The sequence below is a fragment of the Peromyscus leucopus genome, chromosome 15 (genome assembly GCF_004664715.2).
Source record: "Peromyscus leucopus breed LL Stock chromosome 15, UCI_PerLeu_2.1, whole genome shotgun sequence".
In the NCBI taxonomy this organism is placed as follows: Eukaryota; Metazoa; Chordata; class Mammalia; order Rodentia; family Cricetidae; genus Peromyscus; species Peromyscus leucopus.
In genome coordinates, this window is record NC_051076.1 from 34,874,091 (window position 1) to 34,896,213 (window position 22,123).

The 22,123-nt window shown below is 40.8% G+C and overlaps 1 protein-coding gene and 1 long non-coding RNA gene across 2 annotated transcripts in view; one reads left to right on the forward strand and one right to left on the reverse strand.

Annotated features, from left to right (window-relative positions):
* LOC114690001 (selectin P) overlaps nucleotides 1–4,816 on the reverse strand; it is a 34,075-nt gene extending 29,259 nt beyond the window's left edge. Inside the window, 1 exon segment of the mRNA XM_037211311.1 lies at nucleotides 4,773–4,816. Coding sequence (XP_037067206.1) covers nucleotides 4,773–4,775 — 3 coding nt within the window. The 5' untranslated portion in view covers nucleotides 4,776–4,816.
* The window catches only part of LOC119089157, a 32,457-nt gene extending 16,320 nt beyond the window's left edge, over nucleotides 1–16,137 (forward strand). Inside the window, exons 3-4 of the long non-coding RNA XR_005093009.1 lie at nucleotides 7,014–7,184; nucleotides 15,929–16,137. This is a non-coding gene — a long non-coding RNA (uncharacterized LOC119089157). The remainder of the gene's footprint in view (nucleotides 1–7,013; nucleotides 7,185–15,928) is intronic.
* Nucleotides 16,138–22,123: the final 5,986 nt, after the last annotated feature.

Here is a 22,123-nt window from a genome sequence, read left to right on the forward strand (position 1 = left end):
GAGACTTTAGCTATTCTTTCCACAAAAACAAAATTTAAATTGAGCAATGGCAACCATTTGGCTACCTGTATGTATCCCATTACATCATGCTGTATATTTAAATATCCACATAAAGCATACTTTAAAAATGAATTATGGATTGATACATATACAAATGAATAATGAAATTAGGAATAAGCTAAATGAATCAATATAAATAAAATAATAATGGTGAGAGAGTGACTGGAAATAAGGCAGATGTCTGCTAAATAAGGAGCTATCAGGAAAGCACATACATATCCCTGACACTTTCTCTTACTGTACTTGATGTGATAGAAAAAAAGAGCATGATGAGTTTCTCCCCTACATCTCCTGTAGGAGATCAGATGAGGTCGACTCACTCTCTAAACTCCATACAGAGAGGATGTAGAGATAAGGAGAAGGGAAGTGGGGAGATGGAGGGATGGTCCATAGGTGGTATGCCTCAAGAACCCTAGAGGACATGAAATTGCAAGCACTCTTTAAAAGAAAATCAAGTTTCAATGTAACTTTCTGGTTTGGGTGTGACTCTGAGAGACTCTAGCACCAAAGAAGATCAGACAATCAATGCAGATTCTTATGATCGACAGTAACATTGACCCAAGCTCCTTCATCTACATCCCCATGGTGACCTGAACTCCTTCATCAAATAGGAGCAGGGAGGGAGGTCTTTCCCTTGTCTGAACTCTTTACAACAATCTGTCATCAAAGCCTAATGACTTTACCGTCTGGTAAGAAACTGGACACTCTCCAGATTTTCACTTGAATTGTCACAGAACTGGCTTGTATGTCATTATTTCTCTTCTGGATTGAGAAATCAGCTTCTAATTGGCCTTGTCCCTCAAGATTAGCTATTGCTAATTATTTCTCGAAAATGCAATCAAAATCATTATCTTTCTTTTCTTCTTTTTTTTTTGTGGTATGTGAACCAAACACAGGACCTCATGAATGCTATGCAAGTGTTCTGCTATTGAGGTATATCCCCAGCCCAGAATGACATTTCTAACATTATATGGTCATATTGCTTTACTACTTAAAATCCTTCAATGGTTCCTCATCTGTAAGCCACACAAATTATTCAAGATACACATATGAGGCCCCTTAAAACATGGATCCTTCCTGTTTGACAGTTCTCTCCGGCCACTACTTCTCAACTACCTAATCCTTCTTATAATACTAAATGGAGTTATAATAAGACATGCTATAATTTCCATAATACATTGTCTGCTCCCTGTATTTTTATGCCAAGAGTACCTATGTGTATCAGCCCAGCTCCCCTTAATTTTCTCCCTAAAATAGCTGGGCTATCAAGACCACTTCTTTCTTCACACCAAACAACCACTCTTTGTTACTTTCTGTGGGTTATTTTCCCATTAGCTTTTTAAATAATGACTAAGTTCCTAAAAAAAAAAAAAAAAAAAAAAAAAAAAAAAAAAAACCGCAGGCACATTTCCAGGGAGAAGAGCTAAAATAATGAAACTAGACTCAATTTCTATCCTCATAGGATGTACAGTATTGTAGCACTAAGCAAACATGAAAATGCAGGACAGTAGCATTCGGGTAAAAATTAAAGTAGGATTATGTGACAGAGTGACTGGTGAGCTATGTCAGACAGGGACCGCAAGGCAGTCCTCTGCAGGAAAGTGATATTTAATCCAACAGCAAAATGATCAGAGAAAACTGTCAAGCAGAGAGAACATGAAAGCCTTTAACCCAGGAACAAGTGTAATGCCAAACAACACAGAGAAAGAAATGTGGCTGGGATGGATGGTGTAAAGGGCAGACAAATATGACAGGAGAATAGTTGAAAGATCACGCCAGGCTCTTGGAGCCAAAGCAGGGGGTGGGATCTTATTCTAAGCACAGGACCAGGCCAAGGGGGCAACTTTAAAAGAAATATGATGTAGTCTAACTGTTGCTGAAAATTGAGACTCTGGAGATTAAATGAAGTTTAAGTCACTCATTTAAATAGGTCTTGTGTTAGATGCCAATCAACAAAAGGGAGCCAACTTCAGCGTTCTGAATGAGAAGCCCCATGAAAAGATGCACCTGGCAGGGTTGTTGTTGTTAAGTCGCAACAAGGAGCCTGAGCTACAAAAAGCAGAGGCCATTACCATGGTGCTGGTGGAAGTTAAAGAGGAACTGGTGGGCTGCAGTCAGTGGGAATGGAGAAGGGAAGGAAGATAAGACACTCATCAGGGATGAAGAGCCATACAACCTCAGAGTGGCAAAGTTCAGGCATCACAAGGCTTCGCACAGTCCCAGTCTTAGTGCCCTTGGCTTTCTGAATGGTGGTGGTGAAATGGAAAGATCCTAGCAGCCCCCTCTGCTAGAAAAATAACACACAGAAAAGAGCTTGTCTCTAAGTCCAACAGATTGCAAATAAAATTAGACAAATCCTAGTATCTGACCACTCCGAACCAAAGCCTATATTTAAATTAGACTAGGCCTAGCCATTATGTAAAATGAAACAGTAGCATTAAAATAAAACACATATTTAATTTTCAAAATGACTGTGAGACCTTAGCACAGTCTTAGCACATCCCTAAAACATGAAGGATTTTCTCTGCATTCAACATGGTAGAGTATCTCCTTTGCTTTTCCAGCAGAGACGTTAGACAGCTGGAAGGCAATATAGTGACTGTCACTACCAAATCAGGCTCCTTGAGGGCCTTGCTCAGTACTGTCTACTATGTCAAAGGTCATGATTTCTTTGGTGATTAGACTAATAATCTTCTATGTCCAGAGCTCTAAAGATGCATATTCTAAGTGCTGATTGCCAGCCTAAAGCACCATGGCACAGACATAAAGGAAGAAACAGTAGAAACTGGAAGCTGGAGCCTGAAGTGGTTACAAGTTCACATGAAGTGATCCTGAGCAGCTCCTTGGCCTGATAAAGCCTTGACAGACCTAAGGGTAATTTAACTGGAAGTCCTTAAGGAGGGGAGTTCCATGTCAGTTGGTTGAAAACATCCCACATACAACTTAACTTCATTCTCTTGGATCCTAATTGAAGCCATTGTCTAAACATGAAGCAGAATTCACACAGACAGACTGAGGTTTCTGAATCCTAAGAGCCAAATGTGTTTGGAGAGGAAGAAATCTAAGTATTATGACCAGTCCCAGGGCTGGGTCCCTAGCACTTCATTGCAGAGTTTCAGCCTACTTTCAAGGTGAGAACTGAGGAGCGTCTGAATATAACACATAGGAAGGAAAGTCTTCAGCGTCTCCTGGGACCCACCTGGAAGTCCAGGGACCATCTACAGTTGTCTATAAAGGTCAACTTATTTGGAGATTTGTATTTTTATCTAGGCAGAGGAATTAAGGTTTCCTCAGAATCCTCAACAATGCCATGATCTAATATGTTTGTCTTTGAAACAGAAGAGGATACCAAAAAGAACAGAAGGAAGAAATTGATGGTTCATTCATTTATGTCAACCAATTATGTCATTCGGAAGAATGACATGTAAAAAGACACCAGTAATCTCATTTTATGTCACAGTCATTTAAATAGTGCAGGCTCAAATGTCATCCTCATATCTCGGTTTTTCTACACACACTCACACACACACACACACACACACACACACACAGGTGGAGGGAGATCGCCTCCCTTTAAGTGCTGGAAAGGTGTATGCAGTAAAGTAAGGAGGAGGGAGGAGTTATATGCAAGCATGGCCTTCTTCAGGAGCCGTAGAAAGATGCCAAAAGTGAACACTGGTATGGTAGTTACCTCATTAGGTATAGACTAGAAAATTTTGAATTCCAAGACTATGTGAAATACTCCTAGCATATTAGAATACATGTGGGAGTGCCTCAACTATGTGTGTTTTATCCAGAGTCATCGTGCTGAGTTCAAAATACCTGGTTGCCTTTGTATCTCCCCTCAATCCCAACCTCACTATACCTCTGGAGTTTTCTTTCACTTAAACAATAGCTAGAGATAGAAACACTCTTCAGTGTAATCTTATTTAATGTCTACTATGATATTGTATATGTATAATATTATTATTACATCCCATTTGTAGACGAGGAGACTGAGTTAGTAACACTGAAGATAGAAATTTAGATCAGAACCATGTGCATATTCTAGATTGGTCCTAGAAAACTCTCGAGACTTAGAGAAAGCATCAGGAAGGCTGAGAATAAGAAGAGCAAGAAGCTCTTCAATTGTGGCTGTGGCCCAATGCTCTTTCTCAGCCTTCTATTTATCCCAGAGAGACCAGCAGACTTAGCAAAGAGGTGACATTCTTGCCAAGATCTACTCCAAGAAAGTTCCCACAAGTTCTAGCAGAAAGAGCAGCAGCTGGGCAGCCAGAAAACGAGATCGAGAAGGCAGCAGCATCAAGTGGTAACAGGCAAGTAGCCATTGGTTAAGTGCCTGCCCTCTGAAAGCCACAACAGTTCTATGTGTAAAATGGAAATCATCCAAACTTATAAAGAATATTGGGAGAATCAAAATGGACAGCAGCCTTTAAAAAAATGCTTACAAACTGGGCATGATGATGTGTATCTACAAGCCTTACCTATCTAGGAAGCTGAGACAGGAGGATGCCGAGTTTAATGAGCCAAGATAACAAGACCCCACTTCAAAAGAGAGAAAAACGCCTTCAATTTCTGACCAGCTATCAGCATAAAGCCCCATGGCTATTATGACTACTGCTGTTCCCTACTTTCTGAGCCTTTCTTCTGTCTGCTTCAGCCACAAAGCACTCCAACTCCTCTCCTCCCCATACAGAGAAAAATGAACTCACCATCTCCTCCACGACTCCACTGGTTCTCTTCCTTCTGGCCAAGCCACACTTCTTATACTTTTGCTGCGGCCCCCCCCCCCCCCCCGTGTCAGTCTGCCTCAAAAAAAACAACTTCCTATTCGCTTTTGAGAAATTTACCACGGCCTTTCCCCTAAAGTTAGAATGTTGATACTGCAGGACCGTGTTGGCAGCTTGGAAGAAGCTGTTGCCAAGGGGGCAGCAGGTCACTCCTTCCAGGGGAGACCGTCTGGAGACAGGCGCAGGTGTGAATCATGCCTGGACATCCCAGGCTGAGCAAAGCAGGAACAGTCCCCATGCCCTCAGGGGTCAGGTTTCCTTTGATTAGGATACAAGTTCCAATCTAAGGTCATAGGTGTGAGAGACTTGCTTTGTACTAGTCACAAATTCCCAGTGTAAATTCCAGTTAGTGGGAGATGCCAGAGAATGTTTGTGATTCCAGTAGCCTTCTGAGGGGACAGAGCAAAAATAGACGCAAAAAGCTAAGCAGATGAAAAAGGGAAAACCCAGTGAGAGTTTCTGACACTTGGGGAATACTGGTGGAAACGTTTTAAAGTGACCTATGGAACAGGCACGGGCCATCTGAGCAGAACTCTGCTTCTCATGTCAAAAAAGGCAGAATGGAAAAGTGTGGTGACACGTGCCTATAATCCCAGCACTTGGGAGCAGGACGAGGATTCCGAGTTCTAGGCGAGACTGAGCTGGAGAACCAGACTCTGTCTCCATTTAAAAAAAAAAAAGGGAGGTTTGTATTCCTCTTCTCATGGGGTATGTGGTATGTGGGACCAAACATTCTGTTAGTACAATGGTTAGGGTTTGGGCTGAACATTTAAACTCCTTGAGACCTATTCTTATTCCATTTGTAGTTCATCTATGGGCAAGTCACTAAATTAATGAGATTCTCTGCACTATTTTCTCAACTGTGAATCAGAATGGTAATAATGGGTTTTGTGAAATTACAAGGATTAATATAAGGAGAGGGCTAGAAATAAAAGCAGACACACAGTAGGTGTTCCACAAATGTCGATAATCATGGCTACTTTCCAGATGAGTAGCAAAATTTAAAAAAACAAGTGTTCTGCATCAAATTGAAAAAAAAATAGACAATTTATCTTTCTAGAATTCTAGTTCATAGTGTTGGCCATTATTCTTTTCACTCTCTTTAGGATTTTTTTTACAGTTTCTTCACAGATGTCTCATGGTTCAAAACTGGGGGAAATGTTATGGTCTGGAAGAAAGTCAAAAGGCAAAAGTGAATTAAGGAATGTGTGGACCTGCTCTCACGCTTTCGGGTTTAGGACCAAAGCAAAGTACTTTAGTATACAGGTAAGGTAGAAGAGCTGTTTGCAGAGGTAGTCACAAAGAGTGGCCACAGAGGAGTAAGGAAAGACGAGTGAGAAAAAGATTGGGGAACTCTGAGGTTGCATGAAACAGGGGTTTAGAGACCACACCCTAGAGCCAGACTGCCTGACTCCACCGATTCCCAACTGTATGGGATGAGTAAGTTACTGACTTCTTCAAGACTCGTTCTCCCAAGCCATGTGAATAAACAATGATAACAGTCACCAAGCATGGGGATTTCAGGGCAATTATATAAACTCAGTGCTTGGAATGATACCATGCCTAGCGCCAAGTGTGTTGTAAGTGCCAGCTTGCAGAACACTCACTTCAATCTTCCTCTAGTCTTACTTTTTTTTTAAATTCCCTAGTCTCTCTATCTGGCATTGCTCCATTAAAAAAAAAAATCTCAGACAGAGCTGAAGGAGGATGCTATGGATAACAATAGATTCCTACTGAGAATGTGGCTTTAAGTTAGATAATAGTAAACTGTAGTATTAGAAATGCCAAAATTTTTCCTGGAGAGGTGATGTCAGCAAGACGGTGGAGTACAAAATTCTCCACCCTGTGCACCCTGACATCTCCCCCACCATATAGACAGCTACCCACAAGTCAAGACAGCCTTGGGAGGGCACAAAGGCTCGTGTAAAAATCTTCAGCGTCACAGTGGAATCAAACATCAGAGGTTACACACAGAGGAAAAACGACTGGTGAGTCAACATATAGGTTACACTTGGAGACACATGGACCTAAGAAGAAAGGCAGAGACGGTCATTATCAGCCCCAGAGTCCCTCAGTACCCCTTGTGGCCCCATTGTCTGTAGGAGACATTGGCATTGTTTTCCACAGAGGTAACTTATCACAATTCCTATTGCAAACTCCTAGAAAAGAAGATACATCTTTACACATCCCTCCCAAGGAGCAACTGCTTGGACCATCCAGGGACGGGAACCAGGGCCACCACTTCTCACAAGGCCACGAGTCACCTGAACCTCTATGCTGGAGCTGCCCTGCAAGAGTCCTCACCCTACACCCTGCTGCTGTGGTTACATGATGGTTTGTTTGTTTGTTTTTTCTTCATTTGTTGGTTTGGTTTTGTTTTTTCACTTCAGATGCCAGAATCATCACCATTGTGATCTAGTTCTCACCTTGAGGCCCTGACCTCAGATGTCTGTGCATGGGCTCTTCTCAAGATATCAGTTAAACAATTACAGAGAGATAGGTGGTGCCCCAATCCCCGGAGTCAGTGTACCTTTATACAAACTCAAGCTCTGAGCCCTAGCTCTGAGACAATGCTTTGTGTACCTATGACTCAGATTCTAACCATTGCTCTAGACAGACATTCTGTACCCAGCCAATATATCTCTGTGAGAGCCAATGCTTTAGACACCATTAGTGCAGACACCACAGGGAGTTAGCCTGGGTCCTAGATCCCAGAACTACTTCTGTAGAAAGGTGCATGCCCCTGCCCTAGACCCCAGCTCTAAGGCTGTCCTTCTTGTACCCATACCCCCAATCACCACAGTGAGTGAGTTCGAACCCTAGGATCCAGAGTCAAGATTATTCTGTCTCTATCCATGCTTTAGTGCCAGCTCAGCTGCTAAGGAGATCCATCCCATGGCCTAGACCCTGAAACCAGTGAGCTCTACACATGCCCACACTCCAGCCTTTGGATCCTCAGATGTTTTGGAGGATTAACATCTTGGACAGCATTACCATTGTAGCAACAGTGATTCCTGTGCCAGTCCCTGGCTTCATTACTTCCCTGGAACCCAGTGCTGTGGTCCATCCATGGATGCTGTGCTTTAGGCTTTGACTTTGGCTACTTTATGAACATTGATCTGTAGATTTCAGTGTGACTCCTGTTTGGGGCAGACCCATAAGCCAGATTGAGTGCCAAGAGGAAATCTCCTGATACTAAGTCTCTAGGTTAGAGAAAAAATATGGTCAAAGGAAAAAAAATAAATTTAAAGGAATGGAGAAAACTTACAGAGTCATGGGACAGCATCAAGACATGAGCATCATCAGTGTTGCATTTTATGGAGAACATAGAAAGGGATAGAAGCGTATTGGAAGAAAGGATAGTTGAAGATTCTTAAATTTGAGAAAAGATGTCATTACTCATGACCTCAGGTCAATGGTGTGTGTCTTCTTCAATTGCTTATGCATCTTATTTTTTGAGACAGGGTCTCCACTGATTCAGCCACATGGCTGGCCACAACCTCTAGAGATCCATCTGTCTCCACTGCTCCAAAGCTGGGACTGACTGCAGACACACCTCTGCACTGCCTTTTTATCTGGATATGAGGGAATCCTAAAGGACTCTCATGCTTGCATATCAAGCACTTTACTGACTAACACATCTTCTCAGTCCGTTAAAGAGAGTTCTTTGTGTGTGTGTGTGTGTGTGTGTGTGTGTGTGTGTGTGTGTGAATGTAGACATGGGTATACATGTGTTCATGTTGGTGTGCATTCCTATATGTGCAGAGGCCTGAGAAGGATGTTGGAAATCCTGCTCTATTGCTCTCTGCCCTGGTCTTTTGAGACAGGGTCTCTCACTGAACATGTAACTAGGCTGGCAGGCAGCAGGCCCTAGCAATCCTGCTCTCTCTGCTTCCCCACCCACCACTGTGGGTGCAGGTGTGTGCAGTCATACCTTGTTGGGTAGCTTTGTTTGTTTTGTTTTTAGCTCAGGCACACTTTCTTTAGCATTTAAAAGAAAAACTCCCCAAAGCAGGCAAATTATAAATTAGTAGCTTTCCTGGAGGGAGTAAGAGAGTAGAGAAAGAGGAGGATGGAGGGAGGAGGAGGAGGAGGTGGGGAGCCATGTTTTAATTAGGCAGACGTGTAGATCAGCCACATGGCAGACAAGCAGCCATGTGGTAGGAGGGGGTATGGGAGAAAACGTGAACTCTACACGTTAAGGAAAGTGAGCTTAGAAAAGAGATAGAAGAAAAGGAAAACTTATGCTTTCTGAGCCAGGATGCAGGAAAGCAGGGAGATCAGTGGAAACTCGTGGTGGGTCTGCAGCAACTGAACTAGAGGGTGGGGATTCTGGAACGAAAAGGGACACTATCTCAGTAGTAGGATAATTATTCCTCCTGTCTTCTTAATGTGGCACAAGGTGAGCTTGCCTTCCTAAGGGGTGGTCCCTTAGCCAGGTGATTGATCTGATCAATCAGATTAGAATTTTTATATTTTGGGTAGTTTGGAATGCTAGGTCTTCATTTAGGCTAAAGAAAAATCATTTAAAAACCACATCATGGACCAGAGCTCTTAAATTAGAAATTTATCTAGAAGTCTGTATTATCATTTCAAAGGCAACTGAAACTCATTCAGAATTCGTTGCCTTTTGTAACCCAAGTACAAAGGAGCCTAGATTGTGCTTTAAGCTCAACTGAAGAATTACACACACACCCCTGTGTGTGTGTGTGTGTGTGTGTGTGTGTGTGTGTGTGTGTGTGTGTGTGTTGAGGAACAAATCCATACCCTACTTTGCACATGCTAGGAAAATACATAAAATCACATAAAAGAATCTTGTATATTAAAATAGTAGCTGGGAATGCAGCTGAGAAGCACAGTGCTTGCTTACCATGGGTGAGGCCCTGGCACACTCTCCAGGACAGCAAAATGAATTTTAAGAGAGAGGCCTGGCCAAGCAGAGTGGTCCTTCCACTGTCTTCTCATTCCCACTAGGAGCATTTTTATATTGCGGGATGTACAATAATGACTTTTGTTCAAAGGAATTTTCCCTCTAACTGTTCTCAAGGGTACAGTGTTTTTTATGCTCCTAGTTATTTACTCTTTTTTTCTCTCTGGTACAGAGCCAAGGAGCCAGCCTGACTTAGTACAGGGAATTTTGGAGGACACTTGAAATAAACAAATTGTGTCTCAGGTGACTGTGCCTGCTTGCTCCCAGGATCTATGTTCAGCAAATACAAACCACACATGACAATTTACCAACACAATTTGAGTTCCAGCTGTACGGCAGAGAGTTTTCCTAACTCTCTCATATTCAAGGCCCTGAGTATGGTCTCCAGCACTGTAACAAACAAGCAAACAAAATAAAAATGTTGAACTCCTAGAAGCAGAGAGTCAAATAATGGCTACTGAGGATTTGAACCTGGGACAAGGAGGACATTGGTCTAAGGATATAAAATTCCAGCTGGATAGGAGAGTGAGTTCAAGAGGTCTATTTCATAAGACGATGACTAGAGTTAATAACTATGGTATGTTTGAGTCTTGTCCTACCTCAGTTTCTGTTCCGTTACTGAAGGAGGACAAGGCAGACACTGAAGCAGAGACCATGGAGGAATACTGCTCAACGGCTTGCTCCCATGACTCACTCAGCTTTTGTTTTGATTTTGAACTTTTTTCTTTAATTGAAAATCAGACTTTTGTCATATAATACACTCTGATTATGGTTGATTTTCCCTCTCCCACTCCTCCCAGTCCCCCGCTTCCCCTCTCATCAAGATCTGTACCCTTTATGCCTCTTATTAGAAAACATACAAGCAGCTAAGGAATTATAATAAAACAAAATAAAATAAAACAAAAATGAACAACAGAAAGAAAAAGCATAAGAAACAAATATAGATCCAGATACATATATGTTCACACACACATGAGTCCCATAAAACACAAACCCAAAAGCCATAATATATGCACAGAGAGAGAGAGAGAGAGAGAGAGAGAGAGAGAGAGACTCTGTAAGGTTAGAAAAAAATGTCCTGACAGAATAGTATGATACAAAGAACCTCCAAAGATGCCTCCAAATTCATTTTGTGTAAGCCATTTACTGCTGGGCAAGTGGAACTCTTAAGCAAGACTATCTTTAAGAGTGGTTTATTTCCCCAATGAGACCCCCCTTGAAGAAAACTTTTCATTTGTAACATTTGCAAGTGGTTATCAATTGGAGATAGCTTTTGGGTTATGGATGGGGGCTTGTGTTCACTTTTAATCTCATCTCTAGGACCTCATCTGGTACAGACCTATGCAGGTTCTATGCATGCTGCATGGTCTCTGTGAGTTTGTGTGTGTGTGTGTGTGTGTGTGTGTGTGTGTGTGTGTGTGTGTGTGTGTAGGTCACACTGTGTTTAGGTCTTGTTTCCTTGTGTCCTCTGTCCCCTTTGGCTCTTACACTCTTTCAACCTCCTCTTCTGCAGAGTTCCCTGAGTTATGAGGGGAGGGATTTGATGGAGATATCCTGTTTAGGGATGTTCCAAGGTCTTTCACTTTCTGTGCTTTGTTTGGCTGTGGGTCTCTGTATTTGTGCCCATCAGCCACAGGAGGAAGCTTCTGTGATGATGACTGAGCAAGATGCTGAGCTATGAGAATAGCTAAGAGTCATTGTATTGCCATGTTCCTTTAGCAAAACAGCAGTATTTAGTTTCCCCCTAGAACCTTGGGCTTATCTAGTCTCAGGTTCTTGACCACCCAAGTGGTGTCAGGTATGGGTTCCATCTCTTGGAATGGGCCTCAAGTCAAATCAGATATTGTTGGTTACTCCTGTAAGCTTTGTGCCACAGTTACACACCACTGCATCTTGCGGGCAGGTCACCATTGTAGATCAAAGGGTTTGTAGCTGGATTGGTATCTACCTTTTTCCTTTGGTAGCATTCAGAGTACCTTCTAGTACCATGAACACTAGTCTACAGGGGCAAAGACTCTAGGTAGGCATCAGCTCAACTTCTCCATGCTCAATAAGTTGTGTAGGTTTTATCTTCAGTAACAGGGCCTTGCTGTCAGCTTGTGGGAAGCTACCAATAGCCTTGGCAATAGCCTGAGTTACATGGAGATTCCCATAGGATATTTTAGGACAATCAATTAGATTTAATACATTTTCTATACTGGAACCTTTATTCGGGGACAAGAGATTTCTAGTTGGGATTCTGCCTCTTTGGTTATTTGATGATTTCATTTAGATCACCTTCAACTATATATGTTTTAGGAATCTTCTACTGTATTAGGTTTCCATGTGACTCCTCAAATGGTCCTTAGTTTTAGTTGTCCTTCTTCATAGTCCCTCCCTTGCCCCCTTCTCTCTTCCTCCTCATTGCTTGAGCCTCCTTTTCTAGTCCCCCGCCCCCGCCTTGTCCATCCATAACTATCTATTCTATTTCCCCGTCCTAAGGCCACTCTTCTCTCCCACATAGTCCCTTATTCTACAAAGTGACATCAAAACATATTGAACATTATAAATATGAATCATTTCTATTGTGTACTAAACACACATATTCAAAGAGACTGAGAGAGAGGGAGGAAGGAAAGGTGAGGAGGAGAGAGAGCAAGAGATGCTGAGAGAGGAAAAGGACCTCCAAGGATAGGAATGATGTAAATACAGTACATATATGTGAAATTTTAAAAATGAATATATTTATCTTTAAAAGGAAGAATGCCAAAAAAGGAATAGGACTGGGAAGGAATACTATTAGATTGTGTTTAAAAGACACTCAGGTTGATACCATTTGCTGATGTGGATATGATATTTAGATAATTTAGGTTGTTTCAAATTGTATTTAAATCATAATTCTGGTTCCAGTATAAGTTAATTAATCATGTCCTATAATATGATCTAATTAGCTTTTAAATGTAATATAGTCAGGATAAAATATTATTACTATGGTCTAAATATGATATAATTATTTTAAAACATGAAGTAATTATGTTTAAGCTATGATATAATTTATATATACCTTAACACTGTTATATATTTGTTATGTTTTCTCATCTCTCCAAATTGTAGTATGTTTCAAAAGCTTAGGGACCCTTTCCTATAATATTTTTCAGTTTTCTAAAGTGTTTAGGAGAGGTTGAATAGACACTCATCAGTCATTCCTTAGGTTGGTGACACCAGGTAGACACAATGAAGAACTCTCACCTAGCTTCCTTCCTGAACCCCATGGTCTCTCCACTCTGTTCCATTCACACATACTGGAAATATTGAAGTCTTTCTGAGGCTCTGGGTGGTGTGCAATCTTTGGGAATGCAATAATGAGCAAACCTCATATGGCTAACCGTTTTGTTGTAAGAGAGAACACATATCATCAATATTAAACAAAAATCATATCAATAGATGCAAGGGGAAAAAAAAGAAAGAAGAAGAACATAATCCAGTGACATGATATGTCAGGAATTCAGCCTAAAACAGGCTCCTCAGAGTTAATGGCCACAGAGGTAAGGTCCAGATGTTGAGAACGTTTTACATCAGTTAAGGTTTAGAGGTACCTGGGAGCCTAGAGACAGCTATGGCGGCTGTGGGGGCAGGAAAGTAAACTGGAGAAGTAGAAAGGACTTTGGCTACGTTATGTTAAGCCTATGTTTCCATGTGTGCTGCCTGTTATCAATCAAACGAAAGGAAGTTAATTCCCTGGAAAGGTTCAACCTCCCGCTGTTCCCTCTACTTAGAGAACAGGAAACTTTCCAACAGAATAGGTTGCAAGATGTCAAGTTATGGTTAAAAAAAGAAAAAGAATCTATAGGGTTTTTGTTTTTTACTCTTTTTGTTAATATAGTAAACAATCATTGCAAAAAGTTAAAAGTATAGAAAAGCACAAAGGACAAACCACCAAAGGTTGTCACCAATGGAATTATACATTATACATCATTTTATATCTGCTTTTATCATTGGATGCATTATCATCTGTTTTTCTTATATGAGAATATATGCCTGCTCTAACTACAACTTAATCTACCCAAATCAACATACAGAGAGATGAATATATAGATATTAATATAGATCTAAAAATAACATAGAGATACAACATAAAGGTGAAGATGAATGATAATTTTGACCTCCCTGTGGTTGAGCATGGAAATGTCCCAGGCAGCGGAGCCCTCCTGACCTTTGTGTCTTAAGTGTCTGTTCCTTCCTTTAATGCTCTCTACTCCTGCCATGGACAAAGGCGCCAGCCCTCCTCCCATAGCCTTAGAAGCTATCTCAAGCATGCTTCATTAGCTTCTAACTCTTCCTGTTGAGAGTCTATTTAAGTTGCTCTGTGGTGTTATGCTTAAGCATTTCTTTTCTCTATCTTTGCTCTCCAGTTTTCTGAAAAGGAAGGAAAGGCAAGGAAATCAACTGGCTTGGCAAAGATCCCAAACAACAAACATGAAATTTTGTAAGACTATCCACCCACATGACCTTAAATAGAAATGGGATTCTTAGGACACATTCTATATTGCCACATTTATACCAGCTTAGTACCATAGAGGGATTCATTTATTCATCTTATGGTTTTTTTATTTGTGTTTGTGTGTGTGTGTGTGTGTGTGTGTGTGTGTGTGTGTGTGTGTGAGAGAGAGAGAGAGAGAGAGAGAGAGAGAGAGAGAGAGAGAGAGAGAGAGAGAGAGAGAGGCGGGGGAGAGAGCCTGTAATCTAAACTATGCTCTAAAGACATGAAAACAAATGAGACATAGTCCCTGTTCTAAAGGATCTCATAGACCAGTCCAGAGACAGGCAGATCGACAGCTGAGTATAGACAATAGGGTGGAGGTGGTATCTGCATGGATTTGTGAGAGATCCACTCAGGACATCTGATGGCTTATTGGTGGTGATGGATTGGTGGCTGGAAAACTGTAGAGGAGTGGAGAAGTCAGCCTTTTGTGAAAACAGCATGATTTTAGACATGTGCACACAGTGAAGGCTCTAGACTCAGTAGATGATTAGGAAGTGGGTTTTCACAGTAACAACACTTTTACCTCCCAAAAGCTTACTGTTTCTGAGCTCTGGGAGTACCAGAGGGCTGAGATAACCACAGAAGTCTTATCACCTGCCCTAACACTGTAGAATGTGTTTAAATGAGTGACGTGTTTACAAATGAACATTGTGAGTAGACTAAAGCTATCAAGAAAATGAAACAGAAATATTATATTTATGATCTACCAATATTGAGCCTTTATTCTTGGGCCAGAACCTACAATAAGCATTTTTAATGCTGTCTCAATTCTTACAACAAATTCATGTGACAGGTATTTTCTGCAGTACTTGTCTATCTACCCCAAAAGTATTTTGACATGGATTTTATTAGAAAGGAAATTGAGGATTGGAAGATTAAGTATTTTAACACGACACAGTTCTTAAGTGGGAAGGTTGAACTCCATCTATAACGACACTAGAGTTGATTAGAAAGTGAAAATTTTCTTTAAACTCATTACAAAGTGCTTTCTGAGGAGAGAAGCCCTTTGATCCTTTAATCTTATGAGGGTACTTAGGTATGCTAGAAGTCTCTAGCAATTTCAGACTGAATAGGAGTGAGATTGAATTGAGCTACTTCTCACATCCATGCCAAAAAACATGAACCCTATCTCAGGGCAAGGTCTTCCATGTAACTCAGCCTCCCAGGACTAAATAACCTTGAATACAAAGGTTTGGCTTAGTTTGTTGGGGAGTGTGTATTTTATCCGGAAATACAAAGAACACATCAAAAGAGCTTCATGTCTGAGGGGAGAAGGTTAGGTGGGATGGGAAGTAAAACTGGCAAATTTCTAAGGCTCTATACGGTCATCAAAATGAGGAATATTTGGTTCTAAGCTGCCCATAACTTTTAGTTAATTTCTACCATTTCCCATTATCAGCTGTAGTAAAGATTAAAGAACAGGTAACATAAAACACACAGTGCGTAATGTGATTTGCTTTCTGCTGCTGCACGGAGGGGAACGTTACTCTAAAGACGATTACATCAGCCGTCAGCCCTCTGCAATCCTTCACTTCCTTAGAGTTATGACTCAGAAGGGAAACATAGATTTCATATTTTTGCAATATGTATATTTACATTGAATTTCTTTCTTTTTTTCTTATTTAGGATATTGGAAAGACGACTCAGTGATTAAGAGCATTGACTGTTCTTCCAGAGGACCTGGATTCACTTTCGAGAAACTACACGGTGGCACACAATTGTCTGTAATTCCAGACCTAGGCAATCCAACACCTTCTCTGGCCTCTTTGGGCACTACAGGCATGATGTGAACAGAAATACATGAAGGCAAAATGTCCATATATAAAAAATAAAATGAAAAGAAAAAAAAGAATTTCTTTTTTTGAGGAAAGTTTTCTACTATGTAGTTCTAGTTGGTCAGGAACTCACTAAAAAAGGAAATTTATCTAGCCAAAATCATTTAATGATTCGGTTACTGTTTGTCTCTTCTCTGGGCCTGTTTCTCCTATAGGATTCTAGACTTGTGGCAGTCAAATACAGAATTAAAAATACTAATTCAGCATTCAGAGACATCTCTAGTGGTTGAAGAACATTCCTCCCCTTAAAATTTTTGTTTAGGAATCTATTCAAAATGGGTGAGCGTGGTGGTGATTGCACATACCTTTAATCCCACACTCAGGAGGCAGAGGCAGGTGGATCTCTGTGAGTTCGAGGCCAGCCTGGTCTACAGAGTGAGTTCCAGGATAGGCTCCAAAGCTACACAGAGAAACCATGTCTTGGAAAAAAAAAACAGAACAAAACAAAATGGGTGAGTCCCAAAGGCAAGATTTGAAACTAAAATTCCTAAATCAGACTGTAGTGGGAAGACCCCAGCAATGAGTTTTTGGATGTGATCTGTGTCTAGGGCCAACGAAGCAAAACTAAACAAATGGAGACGCACCAAGTGAAGATGTCTCTGTTCATCTAAGGGGATAATCAGCAACGTGGAAAGATAATCTATGAATTGGGAGAAATACTTGAAAAGCACATATTTTTGGGTTTAATATTTGGGTTTAACATAAAAATGAATCAGGAGCTCACATAACTTAGCAGCAGAAGAATGAATAACCAAATTTAAAAACTGGCAAAAGACTTTGCTGTGGTTCACAACTTGAAAATGCCCTAAAGGCTCTCATGATAAAGCCTTGGTTCTTCACCTCACAGTGCCATTGAGAACAGCTTCAGGTGGGGCAAGAGAGAATTACAGGAGAAAAGCACATTGTATGCCCTCACACACCTGCAGATACACGTTCTATGTCGTTTTCAACTACAGTGAATACTTCTCAATTTGACAAATATTTTCCCCTTTTCATTACCATCTGCTAGGCTTCTGTGAATAGCCTGAAGTGGAGACAGGTATCCATGGATAAATTTCCTTGTAGACTGAAGCAGGCTTTATAAGGACAGCAAAATGCTGTGAACATGACCTTTCATGTGGGTGCCAAGTGCCCTGTTGGCCTACATCCACATTGGGCCTGATCATTTACCTCCCATAGTAGACAGGAAATTCTTTGCTGCAGAAACCGTGTCTTAGTCATCTCTACAGTGCCTGGGCTGTACCATTCTTGCCAAAAGTCAATGCAAGTTGTATGAAGTTCACTGTCCCTGAGAGAGTCCTTCTTGCAATGTAACATTTATTCAGTACAATTTTCTCTCCCTATACCAACTGCGATTTCACTATTCTAGTGGAATTAACCTCTTCTCCATGAATTACTTAGCACATAGTTCATGTGCTAAAGAAAATTTCATGAACATTTCTCATTCAAGAGCCTGTACCCATGTTCTCTTCTTCCTGACACACATGAAGTATGAATCCGACAAATTACACACTTTTTCATTTGAAGGAAAAGTGTAATAGAACTGAAGATATACCTGATTCTTTACAAATTCTCTGGAAGATGTGCTTTTTTGTTTTGTTTTGTTTTTGTTTTGTTTTGTTTTGTTTTGAAATGGCCTTTTGAACAGTATCTCTATTTGCCCTGAAATCGGGGCTAAGAAGAGAAAGCATTCTTACTTATGAAAGTACCAGTTTCTCAGACGCAAAGAGAATTGGAACAAAAGTGACTTTGAGTGCTCCTCTCACTAGCCCCAGTGTCCTTGGGTGAGTCTTGCAGGTAGATATAGTTTTGAGCTATGTTTGAAATTTGTCATAGCTAACTAAAAGTTATTTCATCAGTTTGTAAATATCTGGCTCATCAAAATGGATACTGTATACACAAACTCCAACTGTAACATTAAACAAGAGATTATTAAAAAATAAATAAATGGGAAAGTGGCAAGCATATAATTATTTAGCTGGAAGTAATCAAATTAAGTCCAGTTTTTAAATCCTCAAATAATTCTATGATCCTGGCTCCTGATAACAGGGAATTTTCCTACCAAGAAGAATAATAGTTCCCTGGGGACTTGTTTTTCTTTGAACAAGAAGGAGGCAGGAAAGGCAGTACTGGAGATTTGTGTTTGGTGACTTACTTGTTTGTGCTTAAACTCTGCTTAATAAACTTTCTTTTCCTATGGCTAGACTTTGTGTTATTTTCATTGTTATTAAATTAAACTTTAAAATTTTAGAGCTAATAATAAGTTTTACAAAAACAGTCTTAAAAGCAGAGATTAAAATTTGGAAGCAATTTCTCTCTTGATTTCTTATGTAATTCATTATCATTCAATAGTGTGTTGTTTATTCTCAATGATTCTATGTAGTTTCTATTTTTGCTATCCAGATTTATTCTTTTGCAGTTAGATAGGGTGCAGGATGTGATTTCAATTTTTCTATATTTTGTAGTTACTGACAGTTGACACAATAGTATATAGAGAGGCATGGTCTGAATTTTTGTATCTCCCTAAATTTATTTGTTGAAACCTAATTCTTAAAAATAATGATAATTAATCTCTTCATAAGGAGGAGATTAAGTGAGATATAAGCCAGGAAGTGGGCTCTCACTAAACTCCAACAATTTTAGTACCTTCATCCTGGCCTTCTCAGTCTCAATTTAAGATATACATTTCTACCGCTTAAAATCTGGCTCTAGCTCTCCCTGTAAGATGAGAATAATGGACAAGATAATACGTTTCCAGTTTAATGTAGTACCTGGCACATAGCAAATGCTCCATAAAATAATGCCCCTTTTAACTTATATTCCAACCTATAAAGTCAATATTTATTTGGATGGAGACACTTAGGATCCTTTGCTACAATGTTACCATCACTAGAAGAGATAGACATTGCAATATTTTCATTATTGTTGAATATCTGCTTCCTTTAAGGCAATTTTATCAAACAAATATAAATAGTATAAAGATACCAAGAAATCCAGAAGAGAGAGAAGACAACTAATATTCTGAAGTATGAGGTGAGCTGAGTTTCTCATTCTCGCCATGGATACAATAGGTCAAGGAGGACACGAAGGGAAGGGACATCATTTTGGCTCCTCCCACCCCCATACTCATTCCTGAAAGATGATGATGGTACTTTCAGACCCCAGTGTTTGGTGTGGGACAACGAATTGCTTTCCATTGCCTACTGAAGACTCATGTCTACACAAAGGTCCCTGATCATACCAGGTTGAACAGTTTATGTTCCTTTCCTTTGAAGATAGTTAATTTGGCTGGTTAGTTTGTTTCTGTTTTGTTTTGGTTTGAGACAGGGTTTCTTTGCGCAGCCTTGGCTGTCCTGGAGATAGTTAATTTTGAATTATTACACACAAAGAGTCAGGGAATGTGCTAGGAAAATTAAATTAACATCACTTCTTTACACACCAATGGTGGCGGTTAGTGCCAGGGAAAAAATTGCCAATCACTGAGTTAAATCACTTTGAGGTATAGTCTATATATGAATGAAGAAGAGGACTGTAATTGCAGCTTTCAGTGAACAAGATGAGATCAAAGTTGTGCTAGAAAAAAGGGAACAGGGATCACTACAGACCAATTTAAGCCACATAACAATCAGGCTGGTCAGAGCTTTGGTTTGGACACCAGGGCAGGAATATGCTGGCAGCAGCATCCTTTCCTGTCTTCAAGCATCCAGGGAATTAATCAGGAAGTCAGATACTGTTGAGGACAAACTTGGATGATCAGGCACAGTGGCCTTTCCCAGGCAGCATTGTGCTTCCCTTGTGAATGCCTCCCATTGTGACAAAGCTAGATAAACAAGAATTAACGGGAATCCAAAATCTTCCTCTCTACACTAAGTTTCCTTGCTGAAGTCTTTTAGGAAATTCCACTTTGTCATGAGGGTTAGGAGGTTGGGAAAAGAAAGTCTTAACATTAGTGAATGTTACTTTTAAACTATGAGTGTTGAAAATGGGTATTTAATTTTAAAAAGTCTAACACATATAGCAAAGATGGTGATCCATATAGTACAACAAAAAAATGGAAGACTCTCATAAAAGAATAAACCAGGTCACAAAATCAAGACATCCTGAAAGACAGCGATACACACAGATCAGAGACAAGGGGGACCAATCCATACTGCTGGTAGACACGGGAAGAGGAACTACCCTTGGGGACAAGGACCATTTAATGATCAGAAGCCAGAGCAGAAACGCCTCTGGATGTGGCACTGATCTGATTCTCGACCTGGATGCTGGTCACAGTAGCATGTTTAAGTAGTAAGATTTTATCAGATACTATACACTTGTTATACATCTGTTTTCATGTGTGTGTTGTGCTTCTAAGAAGATCAAATAGTGATTTCTCATAATGCCAGAAAGATTAGTTAAGGGACATCAGCATTCTGGCCATTTCCAGAAAAGAATCCTTAGGTCATGTTAAGAATGGACAAATTCAGCCGGGCAGTGGTGGCGCATGCTTTTAATCCCAGCACTTGGGAGGCAGAGGCAGGCGGATCTCTGTGAGTTCGAGGCCAGCCTGGACTACAGAGTGAGTTCCAGGAAAGGTGCAAAACTACACAGAGAAACCCTGTCTTGAAAACCATTTAAAAAAGAATAAGAATAAGAATAAGAATAAGAATAAGAATAAGAAGAAGAAGAAGAAGAAGAAGAAGAAGAAGAAGAAGAAGAAGAAGAAGAAGAAGAAGAAGAATGGACAAATTTCAGGAGAAGTTCAGGGTGAATAAATTCAGAATATGAGTTTGTTGAGTAAGATCCTCTGTACCTCTGTATGTTATAGTATTGTTATGGAGTCTAAGCATTGTGCCTGTGTGTGTGTGTGTGTGTGTGTGTGTGTGTGTGTGTGTGTGTGTGTAAGACAGGAAGATCTACTCCTAAGGGTATTTGACTGGAAGAAACACTTTGTTAGTTAGAACTTATTAAAGAACAATATTAGAGCCTAACATCTAGTGAGAGCTTGATTACAGCATTCCTTAACGCTTTTAGCTGACTGACACTGTCAGGCATGAGCGGCTTAGCTGCCTCTCTGAGAGTTCTCAGATCCTCCTTCATACTTGATACATGAGTACAGCCCGGCTGCAGATCTGGGGACTAAAAGGGGCCTGGATACAGACTACTCCTGTCATCTATGAAGGCTGTGAACAATATTTTTGCCTCTGCTGAGGATCTCTGGTAGCTATAGAAATCACAGCTTCCAAGCGATCCCAGAGGTCCTGGGAGCTCTAATTGAACAACTACTCCTTCGTTGTATCAACAGCTAAGGCTGCTATAAAAGTCTTGTGGATGCTTGGGAGACTTGGGCCCAGCAGTAAGTACCTCGAGGAAACTACAAACCAGACACTGATGCTCTGAAGAGATCTAATTCCAGTCCCAGAAACCACAACTGTTAATATGACAAGCTCGAAGCCTTGGCTCCTGCTTTAGGAGCTCACCCCGAGATCTGCTTTTCGTGCCCCAGCTGTTCTATAAACCCTGTAGTGACTCAGAAGGCTTTGCTTCATCCGTGACAGCTTTAGATGACCCTCCTCACATTCTGGATCTTTCCACCAAAGCTCCGTGTGATCGGCACATGGCAGCAAGGAGCAAGCATATCTAACCTGCCTGCTCCAACTGTGTAAGCAGAAAGCTGTGTCCAGCAGAAAGGACGCTGTGCTCACATGGTACCGGCACTGTAAGCAATGCCCTTCTCACACCCCTTGGAGAAGTTGTAGAGCCCTCCCTGCGTGTCCCCCAGCCCCAGTGTCGTTGCTGAGATCCCAGTGAACGATAATCTTACGTGTTTTCTTGCACGACTGTGGGCTTTATGGGTAGAGAGGGCTAAGCTGGTGGCACAGTTAACAACTTCCAGGGCTGGCAGCCCTGGGCACACCTGCACCTAACAACAGCTGAAAGGGGTTAAGAGTTCCGGATTCCTGCTGGAATCACAGAGGGTGGCAAGCCGGTGCTATGCAAAACA